The sequence below is a fragment of the Oncorhynchus tshawytscha genome, linkage group LG06 (genome assembly GCF_018296145.1).
Source record: "Oncorhynchus tshawytscha isolate Ot180627B linkage group LG06, Otsh_v2.0, whole genome shotgun sequence".
NCBI classification, from domain to species: domain Eukaryota; kingdom Metazoa; phylum Chordata; class Actinopteri; order Salmoniformes; family Salmonidae; genus Oncorhynchus; species Oncorhynchus tshawytscha.
Genome location: NC_056434.1, coordinates 13,905,782 through 13,929,137, shown reverse-complemented (window position 1 = coordinate 13,929,137; position 23,356 = coordinate 13,905,782). Strand labels below are relative to the sequence as shown.

General features: G+C 45.4%; 1 protein-coding gene across 1 annotated transcript; it reads right to left on the bottom strand.

The window, feature by feature from the left end:
• Positions 1-273: 273 nt before the first annotated feature.
• On the bottom strand, positions 274-23,356 carry axdnd1 (axonemal dynein light chain domain containing 1). Its single transcript, XM_042322996.1, has 25 exons — positions 22,808-23,356; positions 22,215-22,399; positions 21,941-22,044; positions 21,689-21,791; positions 21,318-21,403; positions 21,165-21,221; positions 20,661-20,769; positions 20,030-20,151; positions 19,143-19,283; positions 18,896-19,000; positions 18,484-18,604; positions 16,280-16,381; positions 15,924-16,090; positions 15,741-15,810; positions 10,717-10,951; positions 10,184-10,400; positions 9,948-10,041; positions 9,470-9,672; positions 4,893-4,983; positions 4,590-4,736; positions 1,959-2,054; positions 1,261-1,386; positions 1,053-1,144; positions 788-918; positions 274-503 (listed from the first exon to the last, which is right to left on the bottom strand). Exons 1-25 carry the CDS (start codon positions 22,917-22,919, stop codon positions 388-390), a joined length of 3,132 nt encoding a protein of 1,043 aa, XP_042178930.1. The 5' UTR covers positions 22,920-23,356; the 3' UTR covers positions 274-387.

Here is a 23,356-nt window from a genome sequence, read left to right as displayed (position 1 = left end):
GAAACCATATAGTATGAACATGACTATAGAGAGGGAACCATATAGTAGAAACATGACTATAGAGGGAACCATATAGTATAAACATGACTATAGAGGGAACCATATAGTATAAACATGACTATAGAGGGAACCATATAGTATAAACATGACTATAGAGGGAACCAAATGTCACATAATCTTGTTGTAAGGATATGATTGCTTAACAAATAGCATGCAAATGACAGAACAACCCAAAAAAAGGCAACTGATTAAACATTGTTGAACGCCAAGTCATATAATACTTAGACATCACTTTGCGTTTATTCGTTTGTCAAATACAAAGACGTTGGATCTTCAGAGGAGCAGAGTTTCACATTACATCTGAAGCTACAGTACTGTTTTCAGGGTTCAGCGTTTCTTGGGCTTGGTTTGTCTGGGGCTAGGCTCAGGCTTCTGACTCACTGGTTTGGGTTCAGGGCTGGACACCTTTGACTTGGGAGACGCTGCCACAGACTGCTTGCTCACTGCAATGCAAATTGTATGGATGAGTGTCCAAAACACAAATTCAACAGTTTTGACCTATCACTGAAGGGGTGTTACAGTGATGACCTATCAATGAGGTGTTTTACGGTGTTGACCTATCACAGCGGTGTGTTGACCTATCACAGAGGTGTGTTATGGTGTTGACCTATCACAGAGGTGTGTTACGGTGTTGACCTATCACAGAGGTGTGTTACAGTGTTGACCTATCACAGAGGTGTGTTACAGTGTTGACCTATCACAGAGGTGTGTTACGGTGTTGACCTACCTTTGGCCTCCAGACTGGGCCTGCCCTGTAGCTGTCTCTCCAGATCTTGGATCTTCTCCAGCGCAGCCTGGAGGGCCTCCTCTGCCTTTAGGGCCCGTTCCTCTGCTCGCTGGACACGAGCCTCAACCCCACTGACAGACAGACAGACAGACAAACAGGCACACAAAATCAAAAAAGCACACAGGCAAGATGGCCCTTGTTGGACAGAAAAATAAAGTGAAGCACTGTAGATAGTGTGGCCGCTCATGAATGACAAATAACTTACAGTAACTCGTGCTGCAGAACCCCTACTGTGGCCAGGGCATCAAAGGCTCTCTGACCGTTAGGTGTGTGTGGACGGGCAACCATGTCTTCGGTCTGCCGAGGGCCAAACAAAGAAGATTTGGACATTGGATCTGAATGTCTGTCTTTTTACAACAATGTTTTCATAATGAAATTATATACTGGTAAAACACACAGCACCATGTACTGACCCCATCCAGCTGAATAGTATCCTCCCCCAGGGTTCGCTCAATGATGTTACCATCATGGCCTATCAGCTTCATAATAGAGCCGGCCAGTGAGCACTCCAGGGCCTCTTCTGGGTACTCTGCCTCCACCTACAGGTCAAAAATAGGTATTGCAGAACAATTCCAAAACTGCAGTCGATGAGACATCCAACCTCTGGCTCTCTGGACAATATTAAATCGTGAGTGAAAATATGTGAAGGGTGAAGTTGCTAATAGAACTAGGGTCCTTTTAGCATTTCCCCATTAATGGTAAATATTAGGATTAGGGGATGGGAAGCGCATTCTAGATCTCACCCCGGAGCTGTATAAAAACAAGTCACTTGCAAGTCAAATCAAAAGTTATTTGTCACATAGCCAAATATAACAGGTGTAGACCTTAACGTGAAATGCGTACTTATAAGCCCTTAACCAACAATGCAGTTCAAGAAGTAAAGTTAAGAAAATATTTACTAAATAAACTAAAGTTAAAAAAATCAAATAAAAAGTAACAATAACGAGGCTATATACAGGGGGTACCGGTACCAAGTCAGGTAATTTCAATGATTTGGATTAGGAGTCCTTGTTGAACACCTCTCAGGTACTGGAATAGGACATGGCCAGTTTTGTTTCAAAATGTGTTTTAGTAGTATTCTTTGGTGTAGCTACTGCAGGTGTAAGCTCACCATGTGTACGACCTCAATGAATTCCATTGGACTCTTCTTGTTCGGCTCCTCTTCTTCATCCAAAGCTTCTAGTGGGACAACTGCCGGTAGGTTCATCTGAGGAAAGCAGGTGATGTAATTATAAACTGCGCAATAAAATGAACTGCCTTTTTTAGGACCCTGTCTTTCAAAGATAATACGTAAAGATCCAAATAACTTCACAGATCTTCATTGTGAAGGGTTTATACACTGTTTCCTATGCTTGTTCAATGAACCATAAACAATGTATGAAGATGCACCTGTGGAACGGTCGTTAAGACACTAACAGTTTACAGACGGTAGGCAATTAAGGTCACAGTTATGAAGACTTAGGACACTAAAGAGGCCTTTCTACTGACACTGAAAAACACCAAAAGAAAGATGCCCAGGGTCCCTGCTCATCTGCGTGAACGTGCCTTACAGGCTGACTACATCGCTCGCGTCGTGTGCACGATCGTTGCAAAATAAATGTAGAAATCTATATTATTAAATTATTGCATCCACACTGCTTGCTCGCGCCAACGAGCGTCTGCGTTGTCAAGGGCTAAAATAGAAGTCAGTTCTATTTCTGACGCAGATCACGCTGCAAGTCCTGCCTCTCCCATCTCCTCATTGGTTTATAGAAGCAGGTACCCACGTGGCATCTCCTCATTGGTAATACCCACGTGAGTGACTGAAGACAAACGATAATGTGGTGGTAATGCAACTAATTTATGAAAGTTGCCAATTGCAATATAAAGTCAAGAGAAGAAAAAGCCTGGAAGGATGAGAGATGACTAGAAATGATTCGGTTGACCGTTTTATGTGTGGATTAATTGGTGGAGTAGAGGACCTTGTGCATTTCAGGTAAAATAACAACTCAATGTTTGTATCCCAGGACAAATTAGCTAGCAATTGCAAGCTACCTAGCTAAATTGCCATAAAAGTTTCATGCTTTTCAACCTGTCCCCAAATTAATATAATTGGTTTGTTTTGATATTTTAACCTGAGTGTCGTGATCGCGTTTGGTGTGGGGGGACAAAATACATTTATGCACGATGGCGCACGCACACAGCCAGTTTGGGTTCCGTCTCTTAGGCATGCTGCAAGGAGACATGAGGAATGTGTCCAAATGTGTCCAGGGCAATAAATTGCAATGTCTGTACTGTGAGACGACCGCTGATCGTCCTCGCAGTGGCAGACCACGTGTAACAACACCTGCACAGGATTGGTACATCCGAACATCACACCTGCGGGACAGGTACAGGGTGGCAACAACAACTGCCCGAGTTACACCAGGAACGCACAATCCCTCCATCAGTGCTCAGAATGTCTGCAATAGGCTGAGAGAGGCTGGACTGAGGGCTTGTAAGCCTGTTGTAAGGCAGGTCCTCACCAGACATCACCGGCAACAACGTTGCCTATGGGCACAAACCAGACAGGACTGGCAAAAAGTGCTCTTACTGACAAGTCATGGTTTTCTCTCACCAGGGGTGATGGTCGGATTTGCGTTTATCGTCGAAGGAATGAGCGTTACACCGAGGCCTGGAGCAGGATCAATTTGGAGGTGGATGGTCCATCATGGTCTGGGGCGGTGTGTCACAGCATCATCGGACTGAGCTTGTGGTCATTGCAGGCAATCTCAACGCTGTGCGTTACAGGGAAGACATCCTCCTCCCTCATGTGGTACCCTTCCTGCAGGCTCATCCTGACATGACCCTCCAGCATGACCATGCCACCAGCCATACTACTCGTTCTGTGAGTGATTTCCTGCAAGACAGGAATGTCAGTGTTCTGCCATGGCCAGCGAAGAGCCCGGATCTCAATCCCATTGAGCACCTCAAGGACCTGTTGGATCGGAGGGTGAGGGCTAGGGCCATTCCCCCCAGAAATGTCCGGGAACTTGCAGGTGCCTTGGTGGAAGAGTGGGGTAACATCTCACAGCAAGAACTGGCAAATCTGGTGCAGTCCAATGAGGAGGAGAAGCACTGCAGTACTTAATGCAGCTGGTGGCCACACTTACTTTTGACCCCCCCCCTTTGTTCAGGGACACATTATTCCATTTCTGTTAGTCACATGTCTGTGGAACTTGTTCAATATATGTCTCAGTTGTTTAATCTTGTTATGGTCATACAAATTCTTACACTTATTAAGTTTGCTGAAAATAAACGCAGTTGACAGTAAGAAGACGTTTCTTTTTTTGCTGAGTTTATATCACATAAACAAAGCACTTGACTTTTTAAAAATGTTTCAAATGACATCAAAACAGCCATCAAGCTAGTTGAATCAACGATGTTTCCACGTCATTTCACCAACAACAATTTAGGCTATATTTTTCCTACAGATGTTCACAAATGAAAACGGAAAACTGATTGGGTTTCAAAGAAGTCATCAACGTGAAGGAATTTGGGATTATTTTTTTACCCAGCTTTTTACCTACATCTATATATTTAACCTACAATGATATGGCAAAAAAATTCATTCACTTTGAATTTACATTAGTTGACATCTCAATCAAATGTAAATCAAAACTAAACATTAAACTGATGTCAGTGCCCAGTGGGATGGTATTCACACATCAGGTGGCTAACTGCAAGGTAGCGAGGGATAGGTAAAGGATTATGACAGGCTCACCAGAGATTCCATGCTGGGCATCGCAGAGGGAAGGAGTTCCGTGAAAGAACGATGGACCAAATTCAGTGTGACGAGCAGCTCCACGGGACTGCCCTTCTTGTCGGACAGCAGGATCCGACAGGACTCCATCCACTCGCCACATTCCCTCTGAGCAGCGTGAATGCGCACACACACACACAAACACATACACGCATGCACACACGAGCACAAACACACAAGCTTAGCATTCACATCCTTGAGTGCAAAACAATGAGAATGTTAGCAGGCTCTACACAGCAAGCCTCTGTGTGGGTCAGTGAGTACCTGCAGTTTACTAAGCTCAGAAAGCTCATTCTCTGAGTCATCCCGAGCCATGCTCCTCTGAATCTCCTCCTCCACAATGGCCCGACAAGAGCTGCACAGAGAGAGAGAAAAAAAAGCTCTGAGTTAGTGTGAACCATCTTCTTACACCCGAAATCCCCATGATCCACTCATCGTTATGCTTACAAAATTTACGATCCAGTGTGGCTCAGTTGGTAGAGCATGGCGCTTGCAATGTCAGGATTGTGAGTTCGATTCCCTCTGGGGCCACCCACACGAAAATGTATTCACGCACTACTGTAAGTCGGAAAAAAGCTTCTGATAAATGGCATTGAGGAGTATACCACCTCAGTCATCGGCTTCTTCAATAGGTGCATCGACGACGTCGTTCCCACAGTGACCGTATGTACATACAGTGGGGCAAAAAAGTATTTAGTCAGCCACCAATTGTGCAAGTTCTCCCACTTAAAAAGATGAGAGAGGCCTGTACTTTTCATCATAGGCACACTTCAACTATGACAGACAAATTGAGAAAAAAATCCAGAAAATCACATTGTAGGATTTTTGATGAATTTATTTGCAAATTATGGTGGAAAATAAGTATTTGGTCACCTACAAACAAGCAAGATTTCTGGCTCTCACAGACCTGTAACTTCTTCTTTAAGAGGCTCCACTGTCCTCCACTCGTTAGCTGTATTAATGGCACCTGTTTGAACTTGTTATCAGTATAAAAGACACCTGTCCACAACCTCAAACAGTCACACTCCAAACTCCACTATGGCCAAGACGAAAGAGCTGTCAAAGGACACCAGAAACAAAATTGTAGACCTGCACCAGGATGGGGAGACTGAATCTGCAATAGGTAAGCAGCTTAGTTTGAAGAAATCAACTGTGGGAGCAATTATTAGGAAATGGAAGACATACAATACCACTGATAATCTCCCTCGATCTGGGGCTCCACGCAATATCTAACCCCGCTATGCCCTATTACGGACTACAAAGGGAAACCCAGGCGAGAGCCTACCAGATGAGCTAAATGCCTTTCACGCTCGCTTCAAGGCAAGCAACACTGAAGCATGCACGAGAGCACCAGCTGTTCTGGATGACTGTGTGATAACGCTCTCGGTAGCCGATGTGAGCAAGACCTTTAAACAGGTCAACATTCACAAAGCCGCGGGCCAGATGGATTACCAGGACGTGTCCTCAAAGCATGTCCGGACCAACTGGCAAGTGTCTTCGCTGACATTTTCAACCTCTCCCTGACTGAGTCTGTAATACCTAAATGTTTCAAGCAGACCACCATAGTCCCTGTGCCCAAGGAAGCGAAGGTAACCTGCCTAAATGATTTCCGCCCCGTAGCACTCACGTCAGTAGCCATGAAGTACTTTGAAAGGCTGGTCATGGCTCACATCAACAGCATCCTCTCGGATACCCTAGACCCACTCAAATTCGCATACCGCCCCAACAGATCCACAGATAACGCACTCAACACTTCCCTTTCCCACCTGTACAAAAGGAACACGTGAAAAAAAAAAACGTTCAACACCATAGTGCCCACAAAGCTCATCACTAAGCTAAGGACCCTGAGACTAAACACTTTCCTCTGCAACTGGATCATGGACTTCCTGACAGGCCGCCCCCAGTTGGTAAGGGTAGGCAACAACACGTCTGCCACGCTGATCTTCAAAGCTGTGCTAAGGACCCTGAGACTAAACACTTCCCTCTGCAACTGGATCCTAGACTTCCTGACGGGCCGCCCCCAGTTGGTAAGGGTAGGCAACAACACGTCTGCCACGCTGATCTTCAAAGCTGGGGCCCCTCAGTGGTGTGTACTTAGTCCCCTCCTGTATTCCCTGTTCACCCACGACTGCGTGGCCAAACACGACTCCAACACCATCATTAAGTTTGCTGACAACACAACAGTAGTAGGCCTAATCACCAACAATGATGAGACGGCCTATAGGAAGTAGGTCAAAGAACTGTTACAGTGCCTTGCGAAAGTATTCGGCCCCCTTGAACTTTGCGACCTTTTGCCACATTTCAGGCTTCAAACATAAAGATATAAAACTGTATTTTTTTGTGAAGAATCAACAACAAGTGGGACACAATCATGAAGTGGAACGACATTTATTGGATATTTCAAACTTTTTTAACAAACCAAAAACTGAAATATTGGACGTGCAAAATTATTCAGCCCCCTTAAGTTAATACTTTGTAGCGCCACCTTTTGCTGCGATTACAGCTGTAAGTCGCTTGGGGTATGTCTCTATCAGTTTTGCACATCGAGAGACTGAAATTTTTTCCCATTCCTCCTTGCAAAACAGCTCGAGCTCAGTGAGGTTGGATGGAGAGCATTTGTGAACAGCAGTTTTCAGTTCTTTCCACAGATTCTCGATTGGATTCAGGTCTGTACTTTGACTTGGCCATTCTAACACCTGGATTAGTTTATTTTTGAACCATTCCATTGTAGATTTTGCTTTACGTTTTGGATCATTGTCTTGTTGGAAGACAAATCTCCGTCCCAGTCTCAGGTCTTTTGCAGACTCCATCAGGTTTTCTTCCAGAATGGTCCTGTATTTGGCTCCATCCATCTTCCCATCAATTTTAACCATCTTCCCTGTCCCTGCTGAAGAAAAGCAGGCCCAAACCATGATGCTGCCACCACCATGTTTGACAGTGGGGATGATGTGTTCAGGGTGATGAGCTGTGTTGCTTTTACGCCAAACATAACGTTTTGCATTGTTGCCAAAAAGTTCAATTTTGGTTTCATCTGACCAGAGCACCTTCTTCCACATGTTTGGTGTGTCTCCCAGGTGGCTTGTGGCAAACTTTAAACAACACTTTTTATGGATATCTTTAAGAAATGGCTTTCTTCTTGCCACTCTTCCATAAAGGCCAGATTTGTGCAATATACGACTGATTGTTGTCCTATGGACAGAGTCTCCCACCTCAGCTGTAGATCTCTGCAGTTCATCCAGAGTGATCATGGGCCTCTTGGCTGCATCTCTGATCAGTCTTCTCCTTGTATGAGCTGAAAGTTTAGAGGGACGGCCAGGTCTTGGTAGATTTGCAGTGGTCTGATACTCCTTCCATTTCAATATTATCGCTTGCACAGTGCTCCTTGGGATGTTTAAAGCTTGGGAAATCTTTTTGTATCCAAATCCGGATTTAAACTTCTTCACAACAGTATCTCGGACCTGCCTGGTGTGTTCCGTGTTCTTCATGATGCTCTCTGCGCTTTTAACGGATCTCTGAGACTATCACAGTGCAGGTGCATTTATACGGAGACTTGATTACACACAGGTGGATTGTATTTATCATCATTAGTCATTTAGGTCAACATTGGATCATTCAGAGATCCTCGCTGAACTTCTGGAGAGAGTTTGCTGCACTGAAAGTAAAGGGGCTGAATAATTTTGCACGCCCAATTTTTCAGTTTTTGATTTGTTAAAAAAGTTTGAAATATCCAATAAATGTCATTCCACTTCATGATTGTGTCCCACTTGTTGTTGATTCTTCACAAAAAAATACAGTTTTATATCTTTGTTTGAAGCCTGAAATGTGGCAAAAGGTCGCAAAGTTCAAGGGGGCCGAATACTTTCGCAAGGCACTGTAGTGTGGTGCCAGGACAACAACCTCTCCCTCAATGTGAGCAAGACAAGCTGATTGTGGACTACAGGGAAAGGCAGGCCGAACAGGCCCCCATTAACATCAACGGGGCTGTTGTGGAACGGGTCCAGATGTTCAAGTTTCTTGGTGTCCAAATCACCAACGTACTATCATTGTCCAAACACACCAAGACAGTTGTGAAGAGGGCACGACAAAACCTTTTTCCCCCTCAGCAGACTGAAAAGATTTGGCATGGATCCTCAGATTCTCAAAATGTTCTATAGCTACACCATCGAGAGCATCCTGATCGGTTGCATCACCGCCTGGTATGGCAACTGCTCAGCATCTGACGATAAGGTGCTACAGGTGGTAGTGCATACGGCCCAGTACATCACTTGGGCCAACCTTCTTGCCACCCAGGACATATATAACAGGCGGTGTCAGAGGAAAGCCCATAAAATTGTCAGAGACTCCAGTCATCCAAGTTAGACTGTTTTCTCTGCTACTGCACAGCAAGCGGTACCAGAGCGCGAAGTCTAGGACCAAAAGGCACCTTAACAGCTTCCACCCCCAAGCCATTAGACCGCTAAACAATTAAACAAATGGCCACCGGTACCCCCTCCATTTGTTTGTATACTGCTACGACTTGCTGTTTATTATCTAGGCATAGTCACTTCACCCCTACCTACATGTACAAATTACCTCAACTAACCTGTACCCCCGCACACTGACTCGGTGCCAGTACCCCTGGATATAGCCTCGTTATTGTTGTGTTATTGTGTTACTTATTTTCAATTATTATTATTACTTTAAAAAATGTATTATTATTTTTTACTTTAGTTTAATTGGTAAATATTTTCTTAACTCTTCTTGAACTCCGCTGTTGGTTAAGGGCTTGTAAGTAAGCATTTCACGGTAAGGTCTACACTTATTCGGCGCACGTGACAAATAAAGATTGATTTGATATTTACCTGGTGATATATTTGGAGAAGTAGTCCAGTTTCTCTGAGAGGTTCTTGGCGTCTTCCTCTAGTTGCTCCAGGGAGACCTCCATGATGGCGGTGGTGTTGATCCCCGGCAGGGCGTCTTGCTCCTGGTCGTCACAGTGGTCTGGGACCATCTGGAGGAGCATGTCCACCATCCAGCGAGTCAGAGCCGTGTGGATGGAGTTCACCTGGAAACACAGGCCAGAGACAATACGTAGGGGCTGGAGGGGTACTCTACTCCTTTTATAGTGACCCTATTCCCTCACAGTAGTGCACTATATAGGGAATAGGGTGTCATTTGGGACGCATCTAATATCTTCCCAGAAGGTCTCTGGTCAAAACCAGTGCACTATAAAGGGAATAGAGTGCAATTTGGAATGCATCCATAAAATCAAATGTACACACATTCCAATAGCAGGTAAAGGAATTGCTATCCAGGGACAGCTATGCCCGTCTCCAGTACCTCCTCACATAGCCTTCGGTTCTCACAGTCAAAGAAGTTGGCTTGGGTCAAGATGAACTCCCGGAGAGTGTTGAAGACATCATTGATCTCGATCCTAGAATACACAAATTGTTTGACAAAAAAAAAAAGAAGCTTTGCAACAAACGGGCTCTGGTCAAAAGTAGTGTACTATACAGGGAATATTGTGCCATTTGGGACAAACATATAGCATACAAAGAGGAGCCAGGAGAACTCACTGGACGTGTGGTTTGTGCTTGACCCTCTCATTCTCAGGCTGGGTGCTGTGGACGTGCTTCAAGGACTCCTCCGCCAGCAACATCCAGCTACCCAGGGCCTTCTCCAGCTTCAGCCAATCACAGTGGGGCAGCCTCTCTGTGCGGCCAACAAGGGCCTTCAGTCGGGTGGCCCAGAATTCCATCACCCCGACCAGACTCATCAGTTGCTTGTGGATTCCTGAAAGGGCCACACAGACCAGTTGGTAAGGGATATTCAGGTATGTATTGGATTATCAGGGTTCTTCAGTATGGACCAACATTTGTTGAATCAGGGGGGGTTCGTGATGGGATGAAAAAAACCCTGCACACCCAGTACGTAGTTCTCCAGAATTCTACCTTCGTGCTCCGGTTTCCTGGGATCTGCTGTATATTCCCTCCAGACTGCGTCCGTCTCTCACACTCTCTCACCGCCATAGAAATACAATCTATAGAACATGCAGCCCAATTCTAATAAACTTTTCTGTGACGATGGGTCATTCCATTTCTAAGCTCACCACTCTCGCCGTTGATGCGCGTGCCCAGCTGCTTGTGGAGCTCCGACACGGCCAGGCCCAGCTCCCTCATGGCCTCCTGGCCCCTGGGGGGCTCGCCGTCTGGGGCCGGGTGTCTCCTGAAGAGCCGGAGGCCCACCTCCTCCCAGGCCTCCTGCAGCTGGCCCAGCATGTTGAGGGTCTCCTGGCAGGAGAGGAGGTCTTCGCCCCCGTAGCGCTCACACTGAATGGTCAACGCCTGGAGGATGGGGGAGAGGATGGAGATGTCAGTGGGACTGTCCATTATACCTGACTCACAGCAGCAGCTCCCGAGTGGTGCAGAGGCTAAGGCATTGCATCTCAGTGCTCTAGAGGCGTCATTATAGACCCTGGTTCGATTCCAGGCTGTATCACAACCGGCCGTGATTGAGAGTCTCATAGGGCGGCGCACAATTGGCCTAGTGTGGTTCAGGTTTGAGTTTGGCCTGGGTAGGCAGTCAATGTAAATATCTGTTCTTAATTTTTTTTAAATGTGTATTTATTTTATTTCACCTTTATTTAACCAGGTAGGCTAGTTGAGAACAAGTTCTCATTTACAACTGCGACATGGCCAAGATAAAACAAAGCAGTTCGACACACTCAACAACACAGTTACACGTGGAATAAACAAACATACAGTCAATAATACAGTAGAAAAAAAAGTATATATATACAGTGTGTGCAAATGAGGTAAGATAAGGCAATAAATAGGTAAGGCAATAAATAGACCATGGAGGCGAAGTAATTACAATAAAGCAATTAAACACTGGAATGGTAGATGTGCAGAAGAAGAATGTACAAGTAGAGATACTGGGGTGCAAAGGAGCAAGATAAATAAATAAATAAATACAGTATGGGGATGAGGTAGTTGGACAGGCTATTTACAGATGGGCTATGTACAGGTGCAGTGATCTGAGAGCTGCTCTAACAGCTGGTGCTTAAAGCTAGTGAGGGAGATATGAGTCTCGAGCTTCAGCGATTTTTGTAGTTCGTTCCAGTCATTGGCAGCAAAGAACTGGAAGGAAAGGCGGTCAACGTAGGTATTGGCTTGGGGGTGACCAGTGAGATATACCTGCTGGAGCGCATGCTACGGGTGGGTGCTGCTATGGTGACCAGTGAGCTGAGATAAGGAGGGGCTTTACCTAGCAAAGACTTGTAGATGACCTGGAGCCAGTGGGTTTGGCGACGAGTATGAAGCGAGGGCCAGCCAACGAGAGCGTACAGGTTGCAGTGGTGGGTAGTATATGGGGCTTTGGTGACAAAACAGATGGCACTGTGATAGACTGCATCCAATTTGTTGAGTAAAGTGTTGGAGGCTATTCTGTAAATGACATCGCCGAAGTCGAGGATCGGTAGGATGGTCAGGTTTACGAGGGTATGTTTGACAGCATGAGTGAAGGATGCTTTGTTGCGGAATAGGAAGCCGATACTAAATTTCATTTTGGATTGGAGATGCTTAATGTGAGTCTGGAAGGAGAGTTTACAGTCTAACTAGACCCCTAGGTATTTGTAGTTGTCCACATATTCTAAGTCAGAACCGTCCAGAGTAGTGATGCTGGACGGGCGGGCAGGTGCGGGCAGCGATCGGTTGAAGAGCATGCATTTAGTTTTACTTGCATTTAAGAGCAGTTGGAGGCCACGGAAGGAGAGTTGTATGGCATTGAAGCTCGTCTGGAGGGTTGTTAACAGTGTCCAAAGAAGGGCCAGAAGTGTACAGAATGGTGTCGTCTGCGTAGACGTGGATCAGAGAATCACCAGCAGCAAGAGCGACATCATTGATGTATACAGAGAAGAGAGTCGGCCCGAGAATAGAACCCTGTGGCACCCCCATAGAGACTGCAAGAGGTCTGTACAACAGGCCCTCCGATTTGACACACTGAACTCTGAGAAGTAGTTGGTGAACCAGGCGAGAAAATCATTTGAGAAACCAAGGCTGTTGAATCTGCCAATAGGAATGTGGTGATTGACAGAGTCAAAAGCCTTGGCCAGGTCGATGAATATGGCTGCACAGTAATGTCTCTTATCGATGGCGGTTATGATATCATTTAGGACCTTGAGCGTGGCTGAGGTGCACCCATGACCAGCTCGGAAACCAGATTGCATAGCGGAGAAGGTACGGTGGGGTTCGAAATTGTCGGTAATCTGTTTGTTAACTTGGTTTTCGAAGACCTTAGAAAGGCAGGGTAGGATAGATATAGGTCTGTAGCAGTTTGGGTCTAGAGTGTCACCCCCATTGAAGAAGGGGATGACCGCGGCAGCTTTGCAATCTTTGAGAATCTCAGACGACACGAAAGAGAGGTTGAACAGGCTAGTAATAGGGGTTGCAACAATTTTGGCAGATAATTTTACAAAGAGAGGGTCCAGATTGTCTAGCTGTCTGATTTGTAGGGGCCCAGGTTTTGCAGTTCTTTAAGAACATCAGCTATCTGGATTTGGGCGAAGGAGAAATGGGGGAGGCTTGGGCAAGTTGCTGTGGGGGGTGCAGGGCAATTGACCGGGCTAGAGTTAGCCAGGTGGAAAGCATGGCCAGCCGTAGAAAAATGCTTATTGAAATTCTCAATTATAATGGATTGGTGGTGGATCGGTGGTGACAGTGTTTCCTAGCCTCAGTGCAGTGGGCAGCTTGGAGGAGGTGTTCTTATTCTCCATGGACTTTACAGTGTCCCATAACTTTTTTGAGTTTGTGCTACAGGATGCAAAATTCTGCTTGAAAAAGCTAGCCTTAGCTTTCCTAACTGCCTGTGTATATTGGTTCCTAACTTCTCTGAAAAGTTGCATATCACGGGGGCTATTCGATGCTAATGCAGAATGCCACTGGATGTTTTTGTGCTGGTCAAGGGCAGTCAGGTTTGGAGTGAACCAAGGGCTATATCTGTTCCTGGTTCTATACTTTTTTAAAGGGGCATGCTTGTTTAATATGGTGAGGAAGGCACTTTTAAAGAATAACCAGGCATCCTCTACGGACGGGATGAGGTCAATATCCTTCCAGGATACCCGGGCCAGGTCGATTAGAAAGGCCTGCAAGCTGAAGTGTTTTAGGGAGCGTTTGACAGTGATGAGGGGTGGTCATTTGACCGCAGGCCCGTTACAGATGCAGGCAATGAGGCAGTGATTGCTGAGATCTTGGTTGAAGACAGCAGAGGTGTATTTGGAGGGCAAGTTGGTTAGGATGATATCTATGAGGGTGCCCATGTTTACGGATTTGGGGTTGTACTTGGTGGGTTCATTGATAATTTATGTGAGATTGAGGGCATCAAGCTTAGATTGCAGGATGGCCGAGGTGTTAAGCATGTCCCAGTTTAGGTCACCTAGCAGCACAAGCTCTGAAGATAGATGGGGGGCAATCAATTCACATATGGTGTCCAGGGCACAGCTGGGGGCAGAGGGTGGTCTATAGCAAGCTGCAACGGTGAGAGACTGGTTTGTGGAAAGGTGGATTTTTAAAAGTGTTAAAATTTTAGATTGCAACACCGCCCCCTTTGGCAGTTCTATCTTGTCGGAAAATGTTATAGTTAGGGATGGAAATTTCAGGGGTTTTGGTGGTCTTCCTAAGCCAGGATTCAAAGGCTATAAGAACTGGTCGTCTAGTATGTTTGAAACAGAGAGTAAAAGGGGTATGTTTCTGGAGGCGATAGAATAGATTCAAGGCATAATATACAGACAAAGGTATGGTAGGATGTCGATTCAGTGGAAGTAAACCTATGCATTGAGTGACGATGCATAGCCGAGTGATCACAGGAGTCCAGTGAGTAGTGAGGCTGGCTGGAGACACGGCGATTCAGACAGCTAGCTGGCCGGGGCTAGCAAACTAGCAGGAGGCCCTTAGAGGGACATCGCAACGGAGGAAGTCTGTTATAGCCTCCTCGTGCGGAGACTCCTCGTCAGTTGTGATGGATTAGTAGGGTTCAGTGTGGTAAAGGGGTCCAGTTCCATGTGGTAAAGGGGTCCAGACTAATTGGCAAAATAGGTATTGTGGCCAAAGAAATTCAGCTAACAGTCCGATATGCTCTAGACCGCTAGCGGGCCGCGGCAAGCAGGCTAGCAGATGGTCATTCAGGGGACGTCGCGACGGAGGGGCCAGTTGAATAACCTCCTGGGGCAGATTACGTCGGTAGTCCTTTCGTGAAGGATCGGTCGGGGCTTCGTACCGGCAGTAAAAGGGGTCCAGGTATATGTATTGTAGCCCAGGAATGGCTGATGGACCTCTTCAGTTAGCCGGGAGATGGGCTTAGCATGGACTAGCTCCAAGCTAATTGGTGATTGCTTCGGGACAGAGACATTAGCCAGGAGTAGCCACTAGGATTGCAGCTAGCTAGCTGCGATGATCCAGGTGAAAAGGTTCAGAGCTTGCGGTGGGAATCCGGTGATATGGAGAGAAAAATAGGTTTGGTATGCTCTGGTTTGAATCGCGTTGTGCAAACAGGCGAGAGTTTTCCGAGCTAAAGGATAGCTGATGACCGCTAGCAGTGGTTAGCTGACTACTAGCTAGTAGCTAGTTAGCTGGCTAGCTTCTGTTGGGGGTTCCGATTCAGAAGTAAGGAAAAATACTTTAGAAAAAAGCAGATCCATACCACATTGGGTGAGGTGGGTTGCAAGAGAGTATTTTGAAGTTAAGGTTTAGAAAAATATGCAAAGAAAAAATATATAAAAGATATATATATACACATGCGACACGACAAAGACGAGGACAAAGACATCTGACTGCTACGCCATCTGGGATTAAGAAGAACTGATTTGCCTAGTTTAATAAAGGTTCAATAAAATAAACAGGCCAGCTCAGTACAGCTAAGCTTGGCTCAGCACGGTTTCACTCAGTAGTGTGAAAAGGGTATTACAGTGGTGCTACACTAGTGACATACAGTTGAGCAGTATTCTTCAATCCTGGTCCTGAGGACTCACAGAGTGTGCAGAGTTTTGCTCCAGACTAGTACTAAAATATATCCGGTGATACACATATGAAAGTGTTAAAAACCTCAACATTAAAACAGGAACAGAAGAACAATTCTTACATTGGACCACTGTTTCAAATCTGAATAAAGCTGTTCTTCTGAAACTTTCTCAAATTTCGGATCCGGGCTCCTACAAAACAAACAAGCATCACAATGATATGAAGACAAAACAATGACAACTGCTCTCGTGACAGGCTGACAGTCATTTCTATGAGTAGGTGCCAGTGGGCATGTCTACGCTACCTGATGTTGGCGCCAACGAACGTGTGCCATTTGACGATGTCAGCTTGTATGCTACTTATCCCCTCACAGTGACCGTGCTCAGCCTCTCTCAGACTCTGCACAAAGGACGTCAGCTGCTCCTTCCACTGCTCTGTCAGCTGCATGATATGGTTCAAGTCTTCTGTGTCCTACGAGATACAAGGTTTATGTTTCATTATTATTTTCATCAGTATGAAGTTGTTTTATTCCAATTCAGTCAATTTGAGGGACGAGACCAGGACAACATAGAAAAATAGAATACCTTATCAATAATAGATGATTTCAGAAAAGCAGGAATTCCCATCCCAGTGAATGGCCTATGACAGTGTGGAGTTTACCTTGGAGGTCAGGAAGAGTGTAAAGTGCTCAGCAGTCTTGGTCCAGGTCTGCTCACTGACGTGAAGCCTGCTGGCCAGCTGGAGGTTGTTCAACTTGATCACCTGGGAGGAAACAAATCAATATGAACAACTCTGACACATAGGCAAATAGGGTTGTATTCATAACGGTACTTCGTAGCAAAATATTTTGCAACGGAAAACTAAAATGTCCTGGTAGCTCCTCCCTGTTTCTTCCATTTGGTGCCAAAAGAATAAACCCCAGTTAACACTAGGATCAGGACAAGAGAAGTCTGCGGTTCTGCTCCCTTCTCTCCTCGTCTTCACTTTGAAATCTACAATACCAGTCAAAAGTTTGGACACACCGAGTCATTCAAGCGTTTTTCTTTATTTTGACTATTTTCTACATTGTAGAATAACAGTGAAGACATCAAAACTATGAAATAACACATATGGAATCATGTAGTAACCAAAAAAAGTGCTAAACAAATCAAAATATATTTTAGATTTTAAATTCGACACAGTAGCCACCCTTTGCCTTGATGACAGCTTTGCACACTCCTGGCATTCTCTCAGCCAGCTGCATGAGGTAGTCACCTGGAATGCATTTCAATTAACAGGTGTGCCTTCTTAAAAGTTAATTTTGGGAATTGATTTCCTTCTTAATGTTTGAGCCAATCAGTTGTGTTGTGACAAGGTAGGGGTGGTATACAGAAGACAGCCCTATTTGGTAAAATACCAAGTACATATTATGGCAAGAACAGTTCAAATAAGCAAAGAGAAACGACAGTCCATCATTACTTTAAGACACAAAGGTCAGTCAATGCGGAAAATTTCAAGAACTTTGAAAGTTTCTTCAAGCGCTATGAAGAAACTGGCTCTCATGAGGACCGCCACAGGAAAGGAAGACCCTGAGTTACCTCTGCTGCAGAGGATACGTTCATTAGAGCACCTCAGATTGCAGCCCATATAAATGCTTCACAGAGTTCAAGTAACAGACACATCTCAACATCAACTGTTCAGAGGAGATTGCGTCAATCAGGTCCTTCATGGTCAAATTGTTGCAAAGAAACCACTACTAAAGGACACTAATAAAAAGAAGAGACTTGCTTGGGCCAAGAAACACGAGCAATGGACATTAGACCGGTGGAAATCTGTCCTTTGGTCTGACGGGTCCAAATGTGAGATTTTTGGTTCCAACCGACGTGTTTTTGTGATGAACTCCGCAAGTGTGGTTCCCACTGTGAAGCATGGAGGAGGAGTTGTGATCGTGCTTTGCTGGGGACACTGTCAGTGATTTATTTATAATTCAAGGCACACTTAACCAGCAAGGCTACCACAGCATTCTGCAGCGATACGCCATACCATCTGGTTTGCGCTTAGTGGGACTATCATTTTTTTTCTCAACAGGACAATGACCCAAAACACACCTCCAGGCTGTGTAAGGGCTATTTGCCCAAGAAGGAGAGTGATGGTGCTGCATCAGATGACCTGGCCTCCACAATCACCCGACCTCAAATCAATTGAGATGGTTGGGGATGAGATGGACCGCATAGTGAAGGAAAAGCAGCCAACAAGTGCTCAGCATATGTGGGAACTCCTACAAGACTGTTGGAAAAGCATTCGTCATGAAGCTGGTTGAGAGAATGCCAAGAGTGTGCAAAGCTGTCATCAAGGCAAAGGGTGACTACTTTGAAGAATCTAAAATATATTTTGATTTGTTTAACACTTTTTTGGTTACTACATGATTCCATATGTGTTATTTCATAGTTTTGATATCTTCACTATTATTCAAGTAAAGGAGTAGGTGTGTCCACTTTTTGACTGGTACTGCATGTCCTAACCTAGCTATGCATTCTATTGTATTTCAACATGTCCTAATGTTGCTAATGCTACGACAAGATGGCTGACAAGGACTGACAGACAGACAAGATAGATGGAAAGATAGACGGAAAGACAGACAGAAATACTGACAGAAGTACAGCAGGCCGACAGACAAGACAAGACAAGACAGGCAGACAGACCTTGAGTGACAAGTGGTAGGAACGGACAGGCGGACAGACTGACACAGACAGACGGACAGACGGACAGACAGACAGAGGAACAAAGAGAGACGGACAGATAAACGGACAGGCGGACAGACAGACAGAGGAACAAAGAGAGAAGGACAGATGAACGGACGGGCGGACAGACAGACAAAGACCGACCTTGAGGGCCAGGTTGTAAGTGACTCTGCTCCACAGGTCCCTCTCGTCCGTCAGTCTGGCCACCTGTCCCTCCAATCTCCTCCTCTGCATCTCATACAGGCCATGGTACTCTCCCACCACACTGAGGACACAGGTACATAGAGGTCATAGGTCATACATCCAAGTACAGTTTATAGTATAGTAGATAAGAGTTGTTCCTACTTGTTCATATTTAGCCATTTGTGTGCATATTATCCCAGATTATTTTCAGAGATTTCATCTTTGCAAAGTTTGCACAATTTAGATAGGGGTTAGAAGGATAGGAGACATAAAGCATATTCAGATAGGGGATAGAAGACAGGGAGCAAAGCTTAAATCATTAAACTTAGTAAATAGTGTCAGCAGCAGGTATGATGGCCAATCAGTCACTTACTCAGAGTTCTTCTGTGATTGTTCCAGAGCCTTGGCCAGCTCCTCCTGTGCTCTCTCAGCCTGCTTGGACACATACTCGTCATGCTCCCTCATCTTACACAGCTCTCTGAAGTGCACACGCACAATAATACACAGACAAAAATCATATTATACATAGCTAAAGGGAAAAAATCGTATAAATGATGTACTGTATATATCAATATAGATTCTGTAATTGCAGACACACACAACCACAGTCCCAGGCTCACGTGTTAAGCTTAGAGATGGAGCTCCTGAAGCAGATGATCTCCTCTGTGAGCCTGCGGTCCAGAGCTCTCTGGGCCAGTGTCTCTGTGTGGAGACCCTTCAGCTGCCTGGGGATACGGTCCAACAGAGCCACATACCTCTGTCTGGACCACAGGAGAACACAGGGAGGGACACAGTTAGACCTACACTGAGTATACCCCCCCTCTTCCTTTTTGCACTCAGAACAGCCTCAATTCATCAGGGCATGGACTCTACAAGGTGTTGAAAGTGTTCCACAGGGATGTTGGCCCATGTTGACTCCAATGCTTATCCCTACCGGCCAAACCCTCCCTAACCCGGATGACGCAAGGCCAATTGTGCGTCGCCCCATGGACCTCCCGGTCGCGGCAGGCTGCGACAGAGCCTGGGCTCGAACCCAGAGTCTCTGGTGGCACAGCTTAGACCACTGCGCCACCCGGGAGGCCATTTTTAATACACAAGGGAAAGTGTTGAGTGTGAAAAACCCAGCAGCGTTGCAGTTCTTGACACAAACCAGTGCGCCAGGCACCTACTACCGTACTCCGTTCAAAGGCACTTAAATATTTTGTCTTGCCCATTCACCCTCTGAATGGCACACATACACAATCCATGTCTCAATTTTCTCAAGGCTTCAAAATCCTTCTTTAACCTGTCACCTCCCCTTCATCTACACTGATTGAAGTGGATTTAACAAGTGACATCAAAAAGGGATCATAGCTTTCACCTGGATTCACCTGGTCAGTCTGTGTCATGGAAAGAACAGGTGTTCTTAATGTTTTGTCCACTCATTGTATGAACTGGATCCTGGATCACATTCATAAGGGCACACTGCAGAAAAAGGTTCATGGAGTCCCCTCCCCCCTGTACTTACCTGAGCTTAGCCAGGAGCTGTCCTCTCTCTGCACACTCCACACTGACCTGTCTGATCAGCTCATGGAACACTATGTTGTAGATGTTCTGTTCCACACGCACCAGCTCTAGAAGGCCTTGCATCTGGGTAGGGGGTCACAGAGATGATGTGTGTCTCAAATGGCACACTATTCACTACATAGGGTAATACTTTGACCCGGGACCCATAGGGCTCAAATGGCACCCTACTATAGGGAATAGTGTGCCATTTGGAACGCAAACGATATCATCAAACATATTTAGTGGACAAGGCACAGAGAACAAAATGAGCTAAAATGGTTGAATTAAGTCAAAGGGAATGTCCTGTCTAATCCAGTTACCTACATTATGTCACTTCAGGAAACTTACATATGTTACCTATGCCAATTCGGTCACACTTGATTTGAACTGTATGTCATTACAGTGTCATAATCATGACAACAAATGTGATAAAATGTCAGATACAGAAAGCTATAGAATAAACATGATACTGTTTGCATCCCAAATGGCACCCTATTCCCTATATAGTGCATTATTTATATGCCCTGGTCAAAAGTAATGCACTACCTAGGGAATAGGGTGCTATTTGGGATTGACCCTGTGTCCTGTTTTACCTGTGACAGTCCAGTCAGTGCTCTGTACTCCTGGTTGACCCCTGCTCTGTCCAACATCTCATCCATCACCTTCATCAGCTGCACTGCCTCCAGCCGCCCACTGGGCCTCCTGTGGCACACACATACACATACACATACACACGTATACACACACGTACAAACACACACACACACACACACACGTATACACACACGTACAAACACACACACACATATACACACACGTACAAACACACACACACGTACAAACACACACGCACGTACACAAACACACGCACAGAAACACACACATAACAGTGGTCACCAACCCTGGTCGTGAGAGCTACAGTGTGTGTACAGATCAAGAATCTGATCAGCTGAATTAGGTGTTAGTGCTGGGATAGAACAAAAGTCTGCACTTCCTGTAACTCTGATTACTGCTTTAGACATTTGCCATGTTGTTACACCCATCATGATCCAGTCATTCAGAACACTGCATGTTGACATGATCACTTTTTCACTCACATTGATGGAAAGACTTTGAGCATCCTTTCGTCGTCCTCCAACAGTACTGTGAATTTACTAAAACGGGAGAGAGGAATAGAAGTCAGAAGGTGAGGACATTATCATTATGCGGAGGGGGAAGATACAACACACAGTAGAATCCTCCACACTCACTCGTCATAGCACTCCAGTCCTTGAACCCCTTTGTTTTTCACAATGTGATATTCCTCTGGGATGAGGCTCTCCATAAGGCTCATGTCCTGGGGAGAACAACACAAAGGCCTGTTAAATAACACAGAACAGACTGTGTCTGGTAATGACCGTGTCTTGAATCAGATCAATTCATTGACGATGGCCACACATTTAAAGGCAATGGCATTTGGGTGCACTCATTTGCATCTCCCGCTTCCCCGGTGCGTGGAGATTTCACTTTAGGACCAATGGAATGGTCTAAAATGAGCAGCCTACGCCAATCTAGGGCACCGGACATTGCAAAATATAAGCGTCCATTTGTGGTTTTATATGCATGTCCGGGCTCTGCTTGCCTTTTGAATGCCCTGTGTGTGGGTGGTGCCCCTGTCAGCCATGGGTGGCAGGGGAATCCTCTCCCTCTGAGAGGCCATGGAATCACACAAAAAGGAGATGTCCCTGAGCCAACACACAGTACACAACACAAAACAATCACAGACAGAAAATGAGTAATGCATTTTTCTATAAACATTTAGATACACTGATATGGCAGCTCATGTCCCCCCCTTCCATTGCAAATTCCCAACAAGGATTCTTATTGGTCAAACCTGCCCGCTCCAGTCAATGACGTTGGTTGGTCGAGAAAGTATTTGTATTTCTTGCGTCCAACTGGGTGATGCCAAACCGCGTCCGTGTGTCGTATTCCATAGACCTAAGGGAGGCAGTTAAACCAAGAATAAACAACCATAGACAAACAAAAAAAATGATTTGTAGTGTGGCATGTGACAGGAATCTGGTTAGACTTGACTCTGGCATTTGACATCTATGCTGGACCAAACCGCACTAAAGCCCTGGATCAGAGTTACCATACATAAACCATACCTTGAAGTCTTTGGGGGTCTTGGTTAGCTTTGGGGGTCCCAGCCTATCATGGGGACAGATGGTTGAGGTGAGGGTGGCCAGGAGCTCATCTGGGATTAAGTCATTCTGCATCGGGACAAGCTGCATCTTTGATCGATCTGTCACTGGCACCTGTTTCTCTTTCAGCTCAGGGAGTTCTGAAAGGGCTGAGGACAGTACACAGACATACAACATAATGCTCAATTGAGTCAATCAATCAAATGTATTTATAAAGGTGTTCTGCAAAGTATTGTATTGTAAGGGAAACTGTCTGGAAGCTGAAATATTGGAATTCATAGGTACATGATAGAGAGAGAGCACATGTCTACCTGGTTAAATAAAGGTGAAATAAATAAAAAATAAAAATGTTATGCCACAGCTACTGTTGCAAGTTATGTGTAACTAGGTTCAGTGCTATGCAAGATCCTTGGGGCGTCCCCCCCAACCTTAACCATTTTAAATGTCAACTCCAGGGACGTCCGAAGGATCCCAGATACCACAAACGGTGTAGCTAGTAGCTAGCTTAACAAGCAGGATAGAAACAACACGCATACACCTGTCTGTCCATAGTTTACCTCTGTCATGATCTTCCACAGGCGATACAAGAGAATGACTTGACTTTATCCTTCGGCCCTCTGGTTTCGGTAAGACAGGAGGTGACGGGCTTGATTTTATGGATGCAGACATCCTCAACTAACATTAGCTAGCTAGCTACAAAATGTAAACAATAATACTAATTATAGCGAGCTATCTAACGTTAGCCAAAAATAGCCCAATTAACGTTAGCATGTTCGCATGTAGTCGATAACTCGCCACTTCCAAGCAACTTTGTTCTGCATAGCGTTGTTATAAATATTAGCGTCCATGAGAGAGCAAAGTAGCTAGCTAAAACCTCACTAAAGAACTTTAGTGTCACTGGAACTATTTCAAAACTCCTGTCAGTCACTTCCCCCCCATGGAGTTGTTGCTATGGACGCTCAACTGCAGCAAATGGGCGTGTCTGTAGACGAGGAGGGTCGGAGGAAAGCCCTCGTTCCCATGGAGAGTCAAATTTCATAAACCCAGTCCCAGGAGGTTGGTGGCACCTTAATTGGGGAGGACGGGCTCGTGGTAATGGCTGGAAT